The sequence below is a fragment of the Oryzias latipes genome, chromosome 10 (assembly GCF_002234675.1).
Source record: "Oryzias latipes chromosome 10, ASM223467v1".
Classification (NCBI taxonomy): Eukaryota; Metazoa; Chordata; class Actinopteri; order Beloniformes; family Adrianichthyidae; genus Oryzias; species Oryzias latipes.
In genome coordinates this window covers 30,889,658-30,912,196 of record NC_019868.2, presented here as the reverse complement: position 1 = coordinate 30,912,196, position 22,539 = coordinate 30,889,658, and the positions used below count along the sequence as shown (strand labels likewise).

The window sequence follows — 22,539 nt, the reverse complement described above, 5'->3', positions numbered from 1 at the left end:
ACGCTGACTCAAACCACAGCGGTGGTCTTCAGGTGAGATCCTACCTGTCAATGATGACGGGGTCAGAGGGAGTCTCGTTTCGATTCCCGCAGCTCTTCTTGTCGCAGCATCGACTGAAACAGAAAAAAAAGGGACAACAAAGACCTGGACGTGAGTCACTTCTGGCATTTGTCACCATTTTTAGCTGGTCACTAAAAGGTTGCAGGGTCAAACTTGTTGCTGCGTCAAGCCTGGGTTGTCATGGAAACCTGTACAAGTTCATTGTTGTGGTCCATCAACAGGCTGAGGAGCTCCTGCACAACCACTGGAAGTATTTCTACACGTCTGGACTGTGTTTCTCAGAGAACCAGCTCCTGTCTTTCTAACAGTAAGAAATCCAAATCAGGAACATTTCTGGAATGGCACCAGGGCTGCCCTGAAAACCGGTCTTTGGGAATGGGACGTCCTGGTTAAATACAAGCAGATTCGGGTTTAGTGATTAGTTTGGTTAATCCCTTTGCTAAAAAAATCCTGTTGAAGATTTAAAAAAAAGGTGGGAAATTAGCGCCATTGTTGCATTACAATCTTTTCTTGAAGCCCTACAAAGTGTTGATAGAATAAATACAGTGTTGATAGAAATACCGAATTTCCCTCCGGGGATCAATAAAGTCCTATCTTATCTTGTCTTAGCTTAAAACAGAAATGCATTGTTATCGATTGGTTTTCTTTGATAAAGATAATTAACAAATAACTTTTCTATGGAACAAGGCAAACATTGACCTTAAATGCCTCAGATTGTGTTCACAGACTCGTGCTTCCATTTAGGGCAGTGAGACCATCCGATGTTATGGTTGCTTGTGGTGTTTAATTCTGTATTAACAAAAGAATCCTGACTTTTCCTTGTTTTAATTTCTGCATAAAGGCAACAGCTTGATGTCTTCTGTGGTTATTGCAGGCAGATGTTCAGTTTGAAGCTCCTCTCCAGGATTTGGTTGCAGTCACACATCCCTCAGGTTTCTGCTCCCTTTTCTCCTTTTTTATTCTAGATCAGTTCTGTTTGTTTGAGTTCATGGACCAAAGTGAAGCTGATGGTTTGTCTTCCAGTTGTATCAGTCAATCAGAAATCTTACCAGGGTCACTCGGTGTAGCAGTTCTGTGCTGAAAGCATTTTCAATCACAAAACAATCTGATTACTAAAGTATCACGAAGCCCATTGAGACGACTGTTGGTGTGAATTTGGGCTAAACAAATGAAATTGAATTGAATAGAATTGAATATCAAAGAGAAAGAATTATATTGTCCTGACAGGTATCTGCAGGCTATCGCATCACTTCAATTATGGTGGAAAAGAAACATTTAGTGACCCACAAACAAGCTAGATTTCTGTCTCTCACAGACCTGTAACTTCTTCTGTAGAGGATCCTCTGTCCTCCACCTGTTACCTGTATTAATGTCACCTGTTTGAACTGGTTATCTATAGAAAGACACCTGTCCATAACCTCACACAGTCACACTCCAAACTCCACTAGAGACCAAGGAGCTGTCTAAGGACACCAGAAACCAAACTGTTGACCTGCACCAGGCTGGAAGACTGAATCTACAACAGGAAAGCAGCTTGGAGTGAAGAAATCTATTATTAGGAAATGGAAGACAACAAAACCACTGAGAACCTCCCTCCATCTGCGACTCCCCCCAAGATAAACACAGCCCAGAAGCATCACTGCTCTAGAGGAGATCTGCATGGAGGAATGGGCCAAAATACCAGATAATGACAACCTTGTAAAGACGTTTGACTGCTGTCATTGCCTACAAAGAGTATTTAACAAAGTATTGAGTTGAACTTGTGTTATTGACAAAATATTTATTTTCCACCATAATTTACAATTCAATTCTTTAAAAATGTGATTTTCTGGATTAAAGTGATTGATTGGTCTATAGGGGCATATAGTTTTTAACGCTGTCATGTTTGCCCTGAAAGACTTTTGTGATTAACCAAACAACCCAACCAACTGAAAAAGATCTCAATGAAAAAGTTTTCAAGCACAACTTGACCTACATTTTAGATCTGACAAAACCATAACTATCATTGCGTGATGTTTCTGTTACTCTACAATAGAAGTGTTGCAGTAAAAGAGTCTTTCTGAGCTGCCGTAACTGAAACCCAATTCTAATTTCTGCTTAAATGTAAATTCACAAAACTCCATGAAGCCTTTCAATGAGCGAGAAGGAGATCACCATCACATCGGTCCAGAGCACAGCTGGTTAGGGTCCAAGCCAAGGTCACTCAAAGCTGGACGACACACAGCAAAGGTGGCCCACTGTGGACCCCCACCATCTCCCATCAGCCCTGACAACGAGCCAGCCGTCTGGGCAGCTCTTCGCCAGAAAAGCCGCTCAGGTATTCAGAGGGCAAACAGGCCGATGAGCGCTTTATCCGAACGGCCGCCAGAACCCGTGGGGGGGCTAGACCTCAGCCTCGGACGCACAGGAGCGGCGGTGAAGACTGATGGTGAACAGTAACTGGCTGAGTCCAGCACAGCTATAGCTGTAGGACAGGCTGCAGCACGGCGGACACTGAAGGCCCCATAAGTTTAGTTGTTTATCTTATATTTTTTATATTGTTATTTATTTATCCTGGAGCAGAAAAGCAACTTCAGATGAAGGTTAATAATTTATTAGTAAATATTTTAAACCCCACTGGAATAAAAATGCTCAAAACTTGAATTTAATCCAATTAAATTTTTTAGTTCTACAGAGCTTAGAAAGAAATGTGTCTTTTCAGAGTAATGGAGGTTAAATGAAGCTTTTCTTTTCTAAGAGAAATGCTGCAGTCACTGCTTTTTCTTCATGTCGATCTGAAAAAGCACCAATTTGAACTCCAGTAATGATAAATGCATGAGATTCAAAAGCCAAACTGATCCATCATGTCTTTCTGCCACAGTTTTTATGAAAATATTGATTCTAAACATCTTATTTCCTTGGGAATTGGGAGTGTTTTCACTGCCCTGAGCAGTGCCTGCAGGCACAACCAGAGCCAATCAGACGGTTGCAAAGCGGGCCGTTCAGCTGTCTCGTCACGCTGGCAGAAAAACCCACTTCACATCCAAAAACTCAGAGATGAAAAGAAAAGCCTGCAGAACAGAGGAGAGGGGTTCATATGAGTGGGCAATTTAACAAAGGTTTTCGCGTGGACCCTGAACGCAGCACATCAGTACAACGACCCACAAGCCTCGTCTTCTTTTGTCAGACGAGAGTTTAAGGTCAAATAAAGCCACATTTCTTTGTTGGACTGGTTAGACCTGTAATGTGAGCAGGAACAGCATCTGACCACAGAAGCATTTATGGAGGCGGCCGACAGAGTAAGACCTCTTCTCCTCATGTGTGGAACCGGGACGTAAACTGAAAAACTCTGCAAAGACTCAGAGTGCTGCGGATCTTCACGTCGTTTATTTGTGAGGTTTAAGACAGCAACAGAACGAAACACAAACTGCTGCCTTTTTTTAAATTTACTTTTTTTTTATCCCAATATGGGGAAATTCTTCTCTGCGTTTTGGCCCCTCCCCTAGGGGGGAGCGGTGAGCTGCAGACTAGCTGCGCTCGGGGGGGGGGGGGGGGCGACAGCTGGCTGGGGAGAGCGGGGATCGATCCGCTAACCCTCCGGTTGTTGGACCTGCTCTACCGCCTGAGCTAAACCGCTGCCCAGATGTGTGGAGCGTCCTCTAGAACCTGTAGAGCTCCTCTCATGTCCTCCAACCTTTGACCCAACGGAGCTGCTGCTGTCTGTGACGCTGGAACGCCGTGACCACGAGGACTCACCGTCCTGCCCATCATAACTGGGAGATGGCGTCTTTCCTTCAGGCTTCCCATGGGTGGGGGGGTCATTAACATGTCTTTCGCTGAGTCTTAAAAATTAATCAAACTACTTCTGACCTGCACCGTCCAATTACCCCCCCGCATCGGCCCCATGCTGTCCTGAATCAAATTGGCATTTGACAAACAAGCGTCAAATCGAGGCAGCGAATGCCAAATGAGACGCGTTATGAATCATTTATCAGTCTGTTTGATCTGTAAGTACAGAAAAATCAGAAAGTAAGCGCTGTGTTTGTGTCTGTCAGGCTCTGCTTGTGAACATGTGACTGTTGCCGCCGAACGCGCCACAATAATTTATTCCCCCAGCTACTTGGAACCATTAGTGAAAGTTCCAGGAGACCAATTAGCTTTGGAAACCCACTGGTGCTGCTGCGGTGACATGCTCCTCCAAACTGCCAAAGAAGTGTTATAAACAAACCGGACCCCAGGAGCACAGCCGGGGCCCCTCCAGGGACCCGGGGCCCCTTTCCAAAGACAAAAACAAACCTTGGCTCAGCGTCCAAATTGTTGCTTTAATAGCATTTCCCCCCAGGCCAAAGACAGCTGAACACAACCACCAGATAACGACAAACAGCAGCAACACAACAATACACGCAAACACACACACACACGCAGACACACCAAATGGACGAGCGGACCAGGGCAATCCACAAACCCAGTCAACCTGACCCCATCCCCCCAGACTGGGCCTGGAGGGCCCATCACAGGGGCCCCGAGCATCGAGCAGCAGAGTCCCACAGACAGCACAGGCCCCAGCACAGACCAGACCAGTCCCCGGCCGGGCCCAGGCTCCAACACGGGGCCAGGACACGGGGGTCAGAGAGGCCAAGAGGCTGTACGCACAAAAACTGAACAGCCACTTCGTGTGTGAGAAAGATTCCCGTCAGCTGTGGCAGGGTTTCAGAACATCACGGACTATAAGCCCCCCCTCTCGACAATATGCCAGAACAACCGCTCTCTACCAGAAAAACTGAACTTCTACGGCCGGTTTGAAGTTAACAACTCCACCCAGGCACAGATGCTCCCGCTGTCCTCACAGCATTGCAGCTGTTAACCGCTGAGGTGAGGACGGCCTTCTCCACCATCAATCCACGCAAAGCGGCCGGCCCGGACAACATCCCTGGACGGGTTCTGAAAGACTGCGCGGAGCAACTGAAAGATGTCTTCACCGACATCTTTAACACCTCACTCAGGCAGGCATTTGTACCCACCTGTCTAAAAACTGCTGTTATTACTCGGGTCCCAAAGAAGTCAAATCCCACCTGCCCAAACGACTTTCTCCCCGTGGCCCCCACGCCGATTGTGACCAAATGTGGAGCGCTTGGTCCTAAAGCACATTAAGAACAGTCTTCCAATAACTATGGACCCTTTACAGTTTGCATACAAAGCAGATCGAACCACAGAAGATGCCATCTCCACCACTCTCCACTTCACACCATCACATCTGGAGAGGAAAAACACCTACGCTAGAGTCCTCTTCATGGACTTTTAACACCATCACCCCACAGCAGCTGGTGGAGAAGCTCAGGCTACTAGGCAACACGGCAACCTGCAACTGGACACTCAGCTTCCTGACAGACAGGCTGCAGACAGACACACATCCAGGCCCATCTCAGTGAGCACGGGACACCACAGGGGTGCGTCCTGAGCCCACTGCTGTTCAGTCTGCTCATGACTGCGCAGCTCGACACAGCAACCAACCACATTGTTAAGTTTGCAGACGACAGCACAGTGATCGGTCTCATAAGCGACAAGGACGAGTCTGCTTACAGAATGGAGGTGGAGCAGCTGGCAGGGTGGTGGACATCCCATAACCTCCAGATCAACGTGGACAAAACTAAAGAAATGGTGACTGACTTTAGGACCAAAACACTCATCTGACCATAAACGGTGCTGCTGTGGAGATGGTTCCTGGGGGGGGGCACCTCACTAATGACTTGTCCTCCTCCACCAGCTCCACAGTGGTCATGAGGAAAGCACAGCAGCGTCTCCATCCCCTCCGGAGACTCAGGAAGGCTGGAGTTCCACCACCTCACCTCATCACTTCTACCATGGAGACCATCCTGACTCAGAGCTTCACTTCCTGGTTTGTAGCTGCAGAGTTCAGGACAAACAACGGCTCAGCAGGATCGTTGGTGCCCCTCTCCCGATCCTGGAGGAGCTATATGAGCAGCACTGCCTACGCAGAGCACCCTCCATCATCAGGGACCCCCAGCCCCCCCCTCATGGACTGTTCTCCCTCATGCCATCTGGGAGGAGGTTCAGGAGCATCAGCTGCAGATCCAGCAGGATGCTAAAAAGCTGTGAGGCTGAACGGACTGTCCTCATGCATCCATGCTCTCACAAACTCCACTCTGCAACAAGATTACCCCCCAACCCCCACACAACCCAAAGACACAATACATGGACACAGACTCTAGCACCCCCCCCCCCCATAAACAAGAACTGCTGTTATGCACATAGTCACTTTCTCACTGAATGCTGGTCTCTATTCTACTCTATTTTATTCTATATTTAATTTTTGATCTTTATTTATTTCACTTAATTTTTATTTATCTTATCTTTATTCTAGATTGTTCTCTTACTGCTATTTTATTATTGCTGTTTTTTGCCATACTGTCATGCTAGTGAGAATCAACATCTGGTCTCACCCGTTATTTCTCTGCAAACACTGTGTGGAATGACAAGAAACCAAGGGACCACTAGCATCTGGGACTCTGAGCATCCCCCAAACCCAGACACCAACCCAGGCCGCCCAAGAGGGGCCTGACAACTACCCCACCCCAGCAGAGGCAGGGCCAACCCCCCCAGAAAAGGAAAAGGGTTGTTATCATGTTTGAGGACATTTGTGTTTTAACATAAGGAGAAGAAAATGAGGACAGAATGAAGCCGCAAAAAATGCACCAGACCACACGTGTCAAACTCAAGGCCCGGGGGCCAAATGTGGCCCTCCATGTCGTTTGATGTGGCCCCCAAGGACATAAAAGTTTTTAATTTCTTAGAATAAAAATAGGTGTGTATTTATTCATATCTAGGGGGAATTGAAATGTGGGATTGGTCAGCTATACATTATATATATAACCTAACCTGACAGGATCAAATGTAAAAGGATTTATGCTAAAGTAACAAGCAATCATGTGTTTCTATGTAATCGTCACTTTAAAAAGTTATAGTAAATAAATAATGAATTAATTAACATTAAGGAGTAGTTACATTTATTTTTCATTACATTTCGTTCCATGTATCAGTTACATCTGGCCCTTTGAGGACAGACACTATGCTGATGTGGCCCTCAGTGAAAATGAGTTGGACCCCCCCGCACCAAAGAGTCTGGAACATGATGTAAGAAATGCTGCATTTGCCTGATTTTACTGCAATTCAAAGATTCCTGAGAGTTTGGTTGAAGGTGAGTGACTTCAAAGACTTCAGACTTTAAAGAAGAAAAACTAAAAATGATGGTGAGGCTGATCATGAAACCAAAATACGATGTTTCAGTTTCATTCTGTGATAAACGTCCAGCAGCAGCTAAAGTGACCCTGCAGCACTGAGCTGACACAGGCAATGCAATGGAATCTGCAGGACCACCAAAGGACAAAGGGCAGTTCCCTTTAGAATGTTCCTTTAGACTCTATGTTTACTTTACAATTACTGGTACAACATACATTTTAGAAATTAAATGGAATTGAATAGGATTGAGTAGAAGAATGAAGATAAAGAGTCACAATGAAGTTCTGGGAAGGAGGTTCTGTTTGGGAGAGACCCAGATGGAATGAGGATGATGTTCTGCAGGAGGAGGAACCAGGGAAGAGGAGGAGGACCAAAGAAGATATTCGTGGATGTAAAGGAGGACGAAGAGGAGAAGATTAAAAGGAGGCAGACGGTTCACTGTGGCGCCCCCTAAAGGCATCATTCAAAAGGCAAAGAACAGTTTTTCCGTCTCGAGCTCCCAGACCTGCGCCTCCCCTTTAGGGAGGTTCACTTTCTCACATGGGTCGGGAATGGGAGGTGATCGTTACCTGCACATGATCTCGTGTGTGAGGAGGACGCGGCACATCTCCGGGTTCTTGTCCTGGCCTTCATACAGGATGGGCTGCACAAACACAAACACACTGCTGGAGTGACAACAACGACGCACACCTACACAACATCCAACCCCCCACCCTGAAAGGAGCTGCTCTTCACCTGCATCTACACAACACAGCTGTTTATGTGAATAATAAACTATAAGATCCTGTTAGAGGAGAGAAAATCCTTTCATTCCAGCAAAACTGGTTTGTGTTCAGACTCCTGATGCTGCAGCACCAAGATGAAAACGACTACATGAGAGGATTAATGCTCGACCAGAGGCAGGAGGCTGGAGGTGGTGAGAGGAGGTGAGAGGAGGCTGGAGGTGGTGGGAGGAGGTGGGAGGTGGTGGGAGGAGGTGAGAGGAGGCTGGAGGTGGTGGGAGGAGGTGGGAGGAGGCTGGAGGTGGTGGGAGGAGGTGGGAGGTGAGAGGAGGTGGTAGGTGGTGAGAGAAGGCTGGAGGTGGTGGGAGGAGGTGGGAGGTGGTGGGAGGAGGTGAGAGGAGGCTGGAGGTGGTGGGAGGAGGTGGGAGGTGGTGGGAGGAGGTGAGAGGAGGCTGGAGGTGGTGGGAGGTGGTGGGAGGAGGTGGGAGGTGGGAGGAGGCGGGAGGTGGTGGGAGGAGGTGGGAGGAGGTGGGAGGAGGTGGGAGGAGGTGGGAGGAGGAGGCTGGAGGTGGTGTGAGGAGGTGGGAGGAGGCTGGAGGTGGTGGGAGGAGGCTGGAGGTGGTGGGAGGAGGTGGGAGGTGGTGGGAGGAGGTGAGAGGAGGCTGGAGGTGGTGGGAGGAGGTGGGAGGTGGTGGGAGGAGGTGGGAGGAGGTGAGAGGAGGCTGGAGGTGGTGGGAGGTGGTGGGAGGAGGTGGGAGGAGGCGGGAGGTGGTGGGAGGTGGGAGGAGGTGGGAGGTGAGAGGAGGAGGTGAGAGGTGGTGGGAGGAGGTGGGAGGAGGTGGGAGATGAGAGGAGGCGGGAGGTGGTGGGAGGAGGTGGGAGGTGGTGGGAGGAGGCGGGAGGTGGTGGGAGGTGGGAGGAGGAGGTGAGAGGTGGTGGGAGGAGGTGGGAGGAGGTGGGAGGAGGCTGGAGGTGGTGGGAGGAGGTGGGAGGTGGTGGGAGGAGGTGAGAGGTGGGAGGAGGCGGGAGGTGGTGGGAGGAGGTGGGAGGAGGTGGGAGGAGGAGGTGGGAGGTGGGAGGAGGCGGGAGGTGGTGGGAGGAGGTGGGAGGAGGTGGGAGGAGGTGGGAGGAGGAGGCTGGAGGTGGTGTGAGGAGGTGGGAGGAGGCTGGAGGTGGTGGGAGGAGGCTGGAGGTGGTGGGAGGAGGTGGGAGGTGGTGGGAGGAGGTGAGAGGAGGCTGGAGGTGGGAGGAGGCGGGAGGTGGTGGGAGGAGGTGGGAGGAGGTGGGAGGAGGTGGGAGGAGGTGGGAGGAGGAGGCTGGAGGTGGTGTGAGGAGGTGGGAGGAGGCTGGAGGTGGTGGGAGGAGGCTGGAGGTGGTGGGAGGAGGTGGGAGGTGGTGGGAGGAGGTGAGAGGAGGCTGGAGGTGGTGGGAGGAGGTGGGAGGTGGTGGGAGGAGGTGGGAGGAGGTGAGAGGAGGCTGGAGGTGGTGGGAGGTGGTGGGAGGAGGTGGGAGGAGGCGGGAGGTGGTGGGAGGTGGGAGGAGGTGGGAGGAGGTGGGAGGAGGCGGGAGGTGGTGGGAGGTGGGAGGAGGTGGGAGGTGAGAGGAGGTGGTAGGTGGTGAGAGAAGGCTGGAGGTGGTGGGAGGAGGTGGGAGGTGGTGGGAGGAGGTGAGAGGAGGCTGGAGGTGGTGGGAGGTGGTGGGAGGAGGTGGGAGGTGGGAGGAGGCGGGAGGTGGTGGGAGGAGGTGGGAGGAGGTGGGAGGAGGAGGCTGGAGGTGGTGTGAGGAGGTGGGAGGAGGCTGGAGGTGGTGGGAGGAGGCTGGAGGTGGTGGGAGGAGGTGGGAGGTGGTGGGAGGAGGTGAGAGGAGGCTGGAGGTGGTGGGAGGAGGTGGGAGGTGGTGGGAGGAGGTGGGAGGAGGTGAGAGGAGGCTGGAGGTGGTGGGAGGTGGTGGGAGGAGGCGGGAGGTGGTGGGAGGAGGTGGGAGGAGGCGGGAGGTGGTGGGAGGAGGTGGAGGAGGCGGGAGGTGGTGGGAGGTGGGAGGAGGTGGGAGGTGAGAGGAGGAGGTGAGAGGTGGTGGGAGGAGGTGGGAGGAGGTGGGAGATGAGAGGAGGCGGGAGGTGGTGGGAGGAGGTGGGAGGTGGTGGGAGGAGGCGGGAGGTGGTGGGAGGAGGCTGGAGGTGGTGGGAGGAGGTGGGAGGTGGTGGAGTACAGAGAATGTGTCAGGATCATCGTCTCCACTGGGCCATAACTCGCACACATTAGAGCCTATTGATCAGTTTGCTGACGCTTTGTTGGTTATTGATCGGTGACACGCTTACTAACCAGAGATCTGTGTCTGAGTGTGTGTGTGTGTGTGTGTGTGTGAGAGAGTGTGTGTGGATCCTCGTGTGTGTATGTGCATAAGGGTCTGTGGTGGTATGTGTGGCAAGCTCATGTTGTTGTGTTGCGTAGCTGTTGTGGGTGTGGCCTGGGTGGGTGTGGCCTGAGTGGGTGTGGTCTTTGTCTCTGGGCGTGTGGATGGCAGCTCACCTGTTTGGTCATGGAGTCGATCAGCCGAACGTAAAGATCCTGTTCTGTCCTGATGCCTGAAAAACCCACAACCACAGAGTCACAGTGTGAAGTAACTGACACACACACACAGACACACAACCACACACACAGACACACAACCACACACACAGACACACAGACACACAGCCACACACACAGCCACACACACAGCCACACAACCACACACACAGACACACAGCCACACACACAGACACACACACAGACACACAGCCACACACACAGACACACAACCACACACACAGACACACAAACAGGTTATTGTGAAACATGAGGACAGCTCTACAACAAGGCGTGGCTCTTCGGTCACGCATGTGTTTCTGTTTGCTCTACTTGCTCCCTAATAACCCCCCCCCCCCTTCCCCCCTCCCTGGATAAACAGGAGCATCAGCGCCGCTGCAGAGCTGTTTATTATTTATGGGGGGCCTGCCTTTACCGGAGCCCCCGCTGCCATCTTCCTGCAGCAGAACCCCGATCCTCCTCCTCAGACAAATTACATCCCATCAGGGCGGCTGCTGCTGTATCCGCCGCGCATCCTGGCGTTTATGCAACCGAGGCGCGGCGTGGAGGGACGGGGGGAGCACCTGTTAGCGGTGCGTCTGCTCTAATTGATCAGAATGCCGCGGCTCCTCGTTGGGTCGGTTCCTCCCGGTTCCTCTGCCTCCTAATTGGCATGATTGAGTTGTCAGCCTGAATCCTAAATGACGGCAATCTCCAGCTTACAAATGAGGTGATCACCTGCAGAGGTGAACCGCTGCCTCCTCTCTAGAAGAAGATGCTCTCTTAAGTCAACGCCACCGGCTCCTCCTGCAGGACCAGGACCTCCTATGGAGGCGCAGAGCCATGGCAAGAGTCCGATCCCGCCAACCGTCATCAGACAAAGAGCGGATAAAAATCCTCACAAAGTCACTTTCCAGCTGCAGATGCTGGAGTCTGGGGCTAAAACCCACATCAGAGGAGGACCAAGCATCCAGAAGAGCTGTGGAGCAGCGTCTGCCCCCTTCCCACACCCCCAGCTGCTGGGAACAGAGCTGTGGAACGAGCTGCATAGAGCTGCCGTTGGAATGTTCTTTTGGAGCCCAGTGTTTCTCTGTGACACCATCACAGCAGGACATGTTTCTTCCCCAGCAGAACCAGAACCAGAACCAGAACCATGAGAATAAAGAAGCTGTGATGTTTTCAGCTGCCAGTGGTTTCCAATGTTTCCCAAAGCCTCCAATACATCTCTCTGGTGCTGTTTCAAGATTTAGAGAAAACCTTTGATGTGATAAAAGTCCCATTTTCAGGAAAAACATGTCAGGACAATCTTTTCCTGGCAAACGGATGGTTGAACGTCTTCAGGCGTGTTCATCGTGGTTAAAAAACACAAACTGCTCCGGAAAAACAAAAACAAAAAAATCAAACTCTTGGTTCTTGACCGATAACCAGAACCTGGGGGGTTCTGGTTATCGGTCGTAGTGTTCAGTGAGAAGAGACGGAGGATGACACACAGACCCCCCCCCCATCTAGCTCAATCATGAAGAACACGGCTCACGTGACCGATGTTCAGCGTCACACGGGCGGACTCAGACTTTACGGGGCCCCAGGCAAACAATAACATGGGGCCCCTGCAGCGGTGGTCTTATACAAATACAAACAATTTCCATACTGGTTCCCTTTTAGACGTCAGTGTCAAGAATCCCAGCATAAGTATTAAAAACTGAAATCACATTTTAATGTTAAAGAAAACTATTTTATATTAGAAACATTATTTTAACCTGGAAAATACATTTATTAAATAAACTAATTTGATAATCCCTCACTTCCTAGAAGGAACAAATGAAGATTTTCTGTTTTTCTTTCATTTGTCAGGTTTTACTAAAGAGGACAAAAGAAACTGAGTTCTTGTTTTTCCAAATGACTCCACTTTTTTAAAGATTGCTTTGACTGGCATTTAATCTCTGCCAGCGTTGCCAGATAGAGTCGTGGTTTTCCAGCCCAAAAGTCGTCTAAAAAAAGAGCCCAAAATATTAATCAGTGATCAAGTGAGCAGCAGCAGCAGCAACATGGAGGAGTGAGGTTTGAGTCCGTGTGTTAAGAACAATCCACTACACCAGAACCCTCTTTTCTGGACTAGAAACCTTTTGCTAAAAGTCCAAAGTCCTGGACCTGGAGACAGCAAAGGAGGCTGGACCTCCACCTCTGCAGTTCCACAGCTTTCTCACCTCAACAACACAACAGATTGATGCCGCAACAAATAGACAGTGAAGAGAAATGAATGACATTTATGCTAAAATCCTCCTTTTCTGATTGGTCCCATGTAATATTCTCTTTATCTGAGATGTTTGGGATTTTATTATCTGTGAGACACAATCTTTATAATTATCATAAATAGAAGTGTGAGTTTTTAAGTCTAAATTTAAAAGTAATACATGAACATAAATGCTTCCTGCTTCATCAGACCGAGTCTGTGGCTGTTTCTTTTTCCTCCAATCAAACGGAGCTTACAGCACCTCCTGGATGTCTTTGGTCAGTGTGAACAGGTGAAGCCCAGGTGAAGCCCAGGTGAAGCCCAGGTGAAGCCCAGGTGAAGCCCAGGTGAAGCCCAGGTGAAGCACAGGTGAAGCACAGGTGAAGCACAGGTGTGTTGCTGCAGACAGCAGCTCTTACCGTTGCTGTAGAGTAGCTGTAATCTGTAGTGGATTCCATTGTTGGTCTTCTCTCCGTTGTACTCCTGTCAAACAAACACAAGGAAAGACTCTTAGCAAAGGCCCGTCAGCACTGAAATTGTGTTGCTACATGATTGTGTGATTGTAATGCAAAAACAGTTTGACCCCAAATCTCAGCAGCTCACATTAGTGTAGCCTCAACCAGCTTTAGGGCGTTCTAAAAAACTTCTTCTCTCTTCACACTCTTTTTTTTTTATACCTGCATCACACCTTAACTGTGGACCCCCCCCCCCCCCCCCCCCCATGTCACCACAGCTCAGGGGATGTTACATAAACCTGAAACTCTTCTGGCCTCAGAAGGGATGGCCGCTCAGTGCCAAATGTACCTGACAGAGTTGGCTCGTCCCCAGTTCCATTGTCGGTCCAAGAGAGTAGAGGTCAAATTAAAGGTGATGAAAGCGAGTGGGTGGAAGTTTCTTTGCCAGCTGGCAGCCAATCAGCACAACCCCCCCCCCAAACCTGCCTGGATGTTCTGTCTTTTTTGGGTTGGAGCTCTAAGGCTAAACTCTGATAAACCTACTTTCCTGGACGTCAGCGTCTGTAGAACCTTCTTTCAGAAAGGACTGGGTCTGATCAAATGACTCCGTCTAGCAGTTGGATTCATTAGAACCTCCTCTGTAACTTTCCTGGGGAGCTCCTTGATTTGGAAGAATATTCTCCAACTAGAAGAAACAGAAACTACCTGAAAACAACCCGTCTTGGCGCTAATGTCACCTGATATTAAAATGAAAATGTGAACATCACTTCAACACCTCACACAGAGTCCTGGAGGGCTTGGAAAGGTTTGCCCATCTATCCACACATTGGAAGATGGTCTGTTGGGGCTATGCCGTGATGGCTGACACGCCCCCGCCCCGCTGCGAGTCGACACCATAGACCACATGTGTCAAACGCCAGAGCGTAAAAGTTTTTAATGTCTTAAAATAAAAATTGGTGCGTATTTATTCATATCTAGGGGGAATTGAAATGTGGGATTGGTCAGCTATACATTAGGACTTAAACACTGTCCACATAATCTAACCTGACAGAATCAAATGTAAAAGGATTTATGCTAAAGTAACAAGCAAACAAATGTTTCTATGTAACTGGAACTGCCACTTTAAAAAGTTATAATAAATAAATAATGAATTATTTAACATTAAGGAGTAGTTACATTTATTTTTCATTACATTTAGTTCTAGTGAAGAAGAAGGAGCTTAGCCAAAACAGCTCCTGATTTACTGAACAGCCTATGTTCTACCCTCACTAATGAACTTTGGGGCACGGTTACCAAACAAATAAGATCTTGGTTACAAGCAGCTGAAACAGGTTTCCTCTGCAGGATGGCTGGACACTCCTTCCCCTAGAGCCACTATTTCCCACATCCAGAAGACCAGAAGTCCATCCGATTCTACTTCAAAACCCATCCAGAGAGGCCAGTTGAGGTGACCCACGCACACATTTGAGAGGAGTCCTAAGCGCTTCCTGGGGAAGATTCATGTCACACCAGGAGGAAGCCCCAGGAAAGACCTAGGATGTCCTGGAGGAACCAAATGTCTCATCTGAGTGCTGTGGTGGATGAACTATGGATTATCTGCACAGAGGCAGTTCTGAGCGTCTCTTCTTCCACAGTGAAGCAAACACAGAACAGACTCACCTTGTCTTTCTCCACAAAGTCCACGTAGGAGGTCCTCTCGATCTCCACAGGCTGACCCTGCCGGTCGTATAGTGCCAGCACAAAGTGGAAGAAGTTGGACTTCCTCAGGTTGGACGGGGGTTGCTTCTCAAAGTGAGCTCGAGCCAACCCCACCCCACTGAAAATAGAAGACACAGTCTGCTTTATCAAACTCAGAGGAGGAACCCCTCCAGGTCAGATCTGCTCCTGATGCAGCCGGAGGTTCTCTCTTTTTGGAATAAAGCCTTCCTCCGTTTGTTCCTGGTTTTACATGTCGTCATTTTATTTAAACTGAAAATAATCCAAGATTTCATTTTAGGACAATAGCCAGACTAAGCTGCAGTCAGAGCTCAGTAGAACCACTGCTTTTTGTCCGGAATCCGGTTTTTTTAGGAGTTTTTTTTACCGCAAAGGAGGGTCTAAGGGGCAGGGATGTCCCGTTCAGTTTCGTTTCGTTTAGTTATTACCTATTGAATTTAATGACTGATTTCATGTTTTTACACAATACTGTATGAAGCCCATTGAGACGACTGTTGTTCTAATATTCAGCTATTGAAATTGAATTGAATCAAACAGCTGTTCCCCCCTCAGCTGTTAGATTTAGTTAAGTTGAGGCTTTTATTGTGTAAATGTGTTGTTTTGTTAGATTATTATAACAGAGGGATTTTATTTCCCACAAACAGTTGAAAGGATAAACTTGACGACCGCTGATCTCCGTGTTTCAGTGGATTCAAATGTTTTCAGGACAAACATCTTTTTATCACAGGAATTTTGCTTTTTACACAAACAGACAGGGGTTCAGATGAGGAAGAAAGACATCTTTTATGGATACAACGCCGTGCAGTGAAAATGCATTTGGTGACATTTCTGTTTTGACAGCAAAAAAGGGAGAATGAGGCACCAGAGACTGTGAGGAGCTGAAAGTGGAGTTTATGATGTAATAAATGCTGGATTTGCATTATTCTACTGCAATTCCATTATTTATCACAGACTTTAATGTGAATTTCAGTGCAGAGAGAGAGAGAAGAGGATGGAAAAAGAGAAAAAAAACAAATTCAGACCTTGTGTTTGAAGATGTAGGCGTGAATGTAAGACCTAAAATACTGAAATGTGATGCAGAAGCATGGCGGTGTTTTCAGTGTCCTGTAGCTGCAGCTGAACAGGGGGGGTGCAGCCCCCCAGACAGCTAGAATGGTAGGACCTGAGCGAGGGGGGGTATCCTTTACCCTCCTCTAGAACGTTTCCTGATCGCTACGGCAGCCACAGATAGATTTATTCACGCGGCGTTCATTTGTACGAACTTTCCCAGCACCTGAGCTTCCTGGCTGGGGGGGCTTCTCCCCTGACAGCAGATTAATACAGCCCTGACCTTTCTGCACCCCCATTACCAATGCTTAGTGGCTCATTTAGAGGATCTCCTCTGTTCTCACATGGGGGAGGCCAGCTCAGGTGCAACACTTCAACAGAGGCTCTGACATGAAGATGTTTCTGCAAGACCTTCACCAGGACTCCTCCCACTCTGGAAGAACAGGAAGTCCTCCACCAACAGGAACCTCCAACTAAAGCGGGTCTGTCCAACAGCGTTGGGTGGTGCTGATCCCTACATAACACTTTCCTACGGCCGATGGAGCATCTGGACTGTCATTTAAAGCCAAAACATGAGGAAAAATCATTGCAGCAGACTTCTCAGGTTTATCATCTATGGAGGGATTTTTGTGCCAGGATTCCAAGCACAACACTCACTGTTTGAGTGAGAGAGAGAGAGTGAGAGACAGAGACAGAGACAGAGAGAGACAGAGAGAGAGAGAGAAAGACAGAGAGAGACAGAGAGACAGAGAGAGAGAGAGAGAGACAGAGAGAGACAGAGAGAGAGAGAGAAAGAGACAGAGACAGAGACAGAGACAGAGACAGAGAGAGAGAGAGAGAGAGACAGAGACAGAGACAGAGAGAGAGAGAGACAGAGACAGACACACTTCAATAAACCCGAAGGAAATTTTAAGTGGCCAGCTGCCCATACTTAAAAACACAATCATTCCTAAAACAGATACAACCCCACAAATGTTTGCTTAAAAATGTTGTGCTAAAATAATTATTTTGCACTTGAAACTCAAAAATACGCCATCAAAACAATTTTCACTGGAGAGAAATTCTCTCTCTTCTGCCCTCAAGCAGAGAAGGGCAACACAACACAGACGTGCCACAAGAGCCAGCCAATCACAGCCATGAAGTCTGAATCTGACCAATCAGCATCAGCCTTCATGGCCATGTCGTGTAGTTCAATTTCAGTGGAAGGGGTGTGGCCTTCCAACAAGCTTCCTCCTGATTGGAGAGAGTGGTTGCCATAGAGACATTTAGTTCGCAGGTTCTTAAATCAGTCTGGGGACGTCGTAAGCAAACATGTGGCTGTTATCGAGATCGTTCTGCCGCTTCCATAAATGACATTTCAGTGAAATCAATAAACTTCTGATTCATCAAAGAAAATCAGGTAAACTGATTCATTCTCAAACGTTCTCTCATAGAAATGCATTGTGGGCCGTTTTAAGGTGGCGGCAGCCGCCTGCTGAGGGCTCAGTGGCTGAGGAGGGCAGAGGCAGCCATGGGGGGGCATAAGTGATTTTCATTTATGCCCCTTAATAGAGCGAGTCATTCCTAATTAGGACGAGTGAGTCAGGAAGACGGCGGCTCTGCTGCTGTCAAGCTGTCATTAGCAACAGATTAGTCTGTGGACGGAGGGCTGCTGTGCACGTGCACACACACACACACACACACACATGCATTCACACATGCACACACACACATGCATTCAGACGTGCACACACACACATGCACACACACATGCACACACACATGCACACACACATGCACACACACATGCATTCACACATGCACACACACACATGCATTCAGACGTGCACACACACACATGCACGCATACATGCACACACATGCATTCACACATGCATTCACACGTGCACACACACACATGCACACACACGTGCACACACTCACATGCATAAAAACACAAACACATATGCTCACGTGTGGGGTCTGTTATCTCCCCATCAGTAAAGTTAAACTTTCAATTTTTTATAAAATACATTATTCCTATAAAGGTATTGATGACTTCTATTGATCGCTTCCATAAAGGTATTGATGACTTCTATTGATCGCTTCCATAAAGGTATTGATGACTTCTATCAGTCAGTTTTTTGTCCCAGCAGACAAAAGCTTGAGGAGATCCTGGAAAGAGGCCGCTGTGCCTCTACCTCTAGTCTATGTGATCCCCCCCTCCCTGACTGAAAAAACAAACTTCTCTGGGAGTGGGGGGGGGGGGTGGGGGCAGGAGCTTCGGTGTCAGATGACAGGAGGCCGCGGTGCATTCAGGGCCAAAGGCCTGAGTGGTTTTTTTGTGATAGCAGTGTTTGGGGTTTGGTGATGTTTCACATTTCTGCTGGTGATGAACAAACTCAGGTTTTTCTGCTGAAGACACCGCCCCCCCATGTGAAGACTTCCCCTCCTCAGAAAGATCATCACTCACCACTACCACACACATTAGCACATAAAACACACACAGACAAACACACACTACACCATTCTCTATTTTAGTAAGTATCCTTGAGTAGAATATAACAAATGTACCACAGAGCAGTGTGTTTTTTATCCAGCCTTCCGTGGGACGCCACTGTTCCATGAGAGACGGTCGGGTGAGCGGCGGGAAAATCTGAATGTTCACTGATCTAAAAACACATAAAAAATTCCTCAGAATATCAGCTCCATGTTCATCAAAAAGGCTCAGGTTTCACACGGAGACGTTTGCCGACGGCTCTACTAAAAAATGCACCGGATCTGTCATGGGGAGGCCGGGAAAACGTTTGACCGTAGCTCCTCCCACACGTGGCAAGAGCGTCGGGTTTAAAAACACGTTTGTACAACCGTCGAGCAGCGACCTTGATGAGGGTTCAATCAAAGGCGGAGGAAGCAAATTTGATGGACAAATCGTGTTTGAAAGATAAGGGAGGGGGGGGCAAACTGCAGCACACGTCTGTGCAGAACCGGGGCTAGTGATCCACACGGAACACGGATCTATAGATAACATATGAATAGTAAACCTCAAGTCTACTACATCACTCTTAGTATAGACTAAGTATACTTGTAGTACATTTAAAGACTGATGGGTTTTTCAGCATCTGACATAATTGTACTGCATTCCATAAAATAAAATAACTGTGATTTTCATCCCAAGTTTTTGGTGTATTAAAAAAAATGACAGACCAACTGCATCTGATCATGAAAACTAGAAGATGATCTGCAAAGTAGAAAAACCACAGAGTCCCAGACATGATGGTTCACCGTCTGTTCTGCCTCCTTCCTCCACAAACGTCACAGAGAAACACGCTGGACGTGGTTCTACTGACCGGTAGGAACTGTTAGTTTGTCTGTGGATGCAGAGAAAACCCCTTCCTGCTGCAGTTTGATGTGAAGCTGCAGAGGCAGCCAGGGACCGTCAATAAAGTACCTGAACACCTCAGACAAACAACAGCAGCTTGTCAGGAACTCACCATCTCTAAATCCTCACCAATACTCATCACAGCACTGGTAAAATAAAATCACATTACTTTCTCTAACATCAGGCATGTCCAAAGTCCAGCAACAGACATAGTCAATAATCTGCGCCCCCCCCCCAGCCCTTTCTAAGAACGACTGCTTCTTTGGAGGGCCGCCACTTCAGGGACACGTGGAAATAAGCATGTCGGTGTCTGCATGATAAGCCAAGTGAGTGTTTTATCATGCTGACTTTGACAAACTGATGGGACAGAACGATGCCAAAATGAAGCAACGGGAAAATGTTTTAGAGCACAGCAGCGATTTTCACGATAACCTGTGAGTCACAGAAAACGCCACCAAGGAGCTGCAGGTGAGTCTGCGACAGAACGTTCTGCAAACCTTTAACCTCAAACATTTCATGTTTGTCTGGAGAACATTTCATCCCCTATTCAGAGACGGGTGGAGGCAAAAGGAGAAGGTTTTTGTCATCCTCCTGTCATCAAACACGGACGTTTCTGAGTGACGGCGCTCCACGCCGCTCAGTGTGAAGCGGCCCGCCGACACCGACGGCTCCCTCTGGTCGCCGTTTCCCTGCAGCTTCAACAGACGTGAAGGTTTGCTGTGAACATCTGAGCGTGTTTGGCTCCACATGCGTGTGCGAGAAGACGTTCTCTGAACTTTATCAAGAACGGCGAGGACAGGACTGAGGGACTCTCACTGTGGGACATCAGAACCAGAACTGTGAGTCAGATCGGACCTTCAGCTGGAACCTCAGGATCAGCGTCACATGAGTGACGGCGGGGAATCCTTCTAGTGTTGCAGTTTGGGGAATTAAACTCCAGTGTTTGTGTGGACAAAGACAACAGTTTGTGTTCAGTTTTTCTGTTCAACAGTTCAAATGTAGAACTTTCCTATCGAGCTTTTAACAGGGAATCAAAGGTAACATTTCATTTAAATCCAGATTTCATGTTGATCCGTTTGGATTTTCCAGACAGAAAAATCTTCATTAAAATGTTCCTTTGCATTGAATCCTATGAGAATCAAACTCAAGGCCCGGGGGCCAAATGTGGCATTTGATGTGACCCGCGAGAGCAGAAAAGAGTTTAATTTCTTAGAATAAAAAATAAAAATAGGTGTGTATTTATTCATATCTAGGGGGAATTGAAATATGGGACTGAGCAGCACTGTCCACATAACCCAACCTGACAGAATCAAATGTAAAAGGATTTATGCTAAAGTAACAAACAAACATGTGTTTCTATGTAATTGTCACTTTAAAAAGTTATAATAAATAAATAATCAGTTATTTAACATTAAGGAGTAGTTACATTTATCTTTCATTACATTTAGTTACATGTATCAGTTACATCTGGCCCTTTGAGGACAGACACTATGCTGATGTGGCCCTCAGTGAAAATGATTGGACCCCCCTGTTCTAGAAGGTTCTGAACGGTCGGCCGTAGAAGAGAGGAGATCCCTTAGCTCCGCCCATTCTACTGGAAAACTGAATGATGATGTCACAGCAGGTCATGTGATTCTCTGGGGTCACAGAGCTACATGCATGTTGTGGGACACAAATAAATCCCAAAAACTGGAATTGAAATGTTTAGCTATTTTATTTGAGATTATTTAGTCATTAGAGGGTGGGACTGAAAAAAAGAACTTTTAGGGGGTCCTCCAGTTTATTTCTCATTTTTAGATCTAATAATTCTGTTCTCTGAGGTTTTTAGACCAAATCTATATCAAGTACATTTACTCAGAAACGGCACGTTTTAGTTTCTTTGAGGGTGGGACGTAGAATGTTCCAGAATGACCCTAAAATAAAAAAATGAAGCGTCTGTTTGAGACGCACTGAAACGCTGAAGTCAGGTTTGCTTCTTCATGTCTGCTCTGTCAGAGAGGAAGAAGCTCTGCTGCCCTCATCTTCATCACCTCCTCCTGCTGGAGCTGGAAGCCCTTTTTAAAGGACTGGGGGGTCCCTGCTCGCGGCCGTGACGGCGGCCGGACGCTCCTCCAGGAGGAGAACAGAATTCTCACTTTTGATGATGTAAACGCTCAGCTGTCCCGTTTCCGTTTAGGAAAGCGGCGCTGCAGAGCCTCAAACAGAAAAGGGGCGGGGTCATGGGGTCATGAAAGCAGAAATGCCGTTTTTTCTGCGTCTTTTTCTTTGACTCTGTTTTTTGGTCCTTTTTTCCTGACAGACGTTTCAGCAGCTTCTCTCTGTCGACCCGAGGCCCCTCACACCTTAGCCTCCTCCTCTTCCTCCCCCTGTGAGGAGGCCGGCTGCTGTCACACGGTTTTTACAACTGCAGGAAAGCAAAGCAGCAGGAAAAACGCCGTCGGCGTGGCAGGAAAAGTTGTCAGCAGAAAAGACAAGAAGACGAAGCGAATTGTCAGAGAATGGTTTTCCTGCAGCATCTCTGCTGATCTGCAGGCTGGACGCTCCGTCTGTGTGAGGCGTTTGAGTGCAGGTTTGAGGCCAGTAAAAGAGGATTTGAAGTGTTTGCAGATCCATCAGCGTCTCTGTAGACAGAAAGGATCTTTGTCTGGATGAAATCTTTTAGAAACAGGAAAACTGCTCATGAAGATCCTCATCCCAGATTAGAGGTCAGATTACGTCACCTGTCCTGTGCAGAAAAGGATTCTGGGAAGTAAAGATTCAAATGTTCCGGTTTCTGCCACAGTTCGGGAGCCGATGAAGAGCGAAGCAGATCCTCTTCATCACTCTGCCTGACTCTCTCGAGCACATCTGGAAAAGCTTCAAACCAGCAACTTCCCGCAGCAGGTGCGGTTCTCCCGCAGAACCTGCTGCGGTTCGGCCTCTGCGTCAGAACTTTGTTCGTTTTGAGGTTCGGAAACATGTGAAAGTCTTCCCGCAGAAAGAGTCTCGCGGTCTCCATCCCGCTTTGCGTGTTTCTTGCTCCACAAACGCAAACTAAATATGCGGGTTTCAGCCGCCGTGCATTCTGTCGGTAACGGAAACCCAAATCCCCGTGACGCGCCTTTGCCGCCAAAATGACAGTGAGTCAAATATGAATTTTCTGTTC

At 48.2% G+C, this 22,539-nt stretch overlaps 1 protein-coding gene across 5 annotated transcripts in view; it reads right to left on the bottom strand.

Annotated features, from left to right (window-relative positions):
- Window positions 1–22,539, bottom strand: part of LOC101161695 (transcription factor COE3) — a 114,905-nt gene that overhangs the window by 87,893 nt on the left and 4,473 nt on the right. For all 5 annotated transcript variants that reach the window (XM_023959429.1, XM_023959431.1, XM_023959428.1 and 2 more), the window contains 5 exons: window positions 14,930–15,086; window positions 13,235–13,298; window positions 10,547–10,602; window positions 7,866–7,939; window positions 45–113 (listed from right to left, as the gene is read on the bottom strand). In XM_023959429.1, the coding sequence (XP_023815197.1) occupies window positions 45–113; window positions 7,866–7,939; window positions 10,547–10,602; window positions 13,235–13,298; window positions 14,930–15,086 (420 nt within the window). The remainder of the gene's footprint in view (window positions 1–44; window positions 114–7,865; window positions 7,940–10,546; window positions 10,603–13,234; window positions 13,299–14,929; window positions 15,087–22,539) is intronic.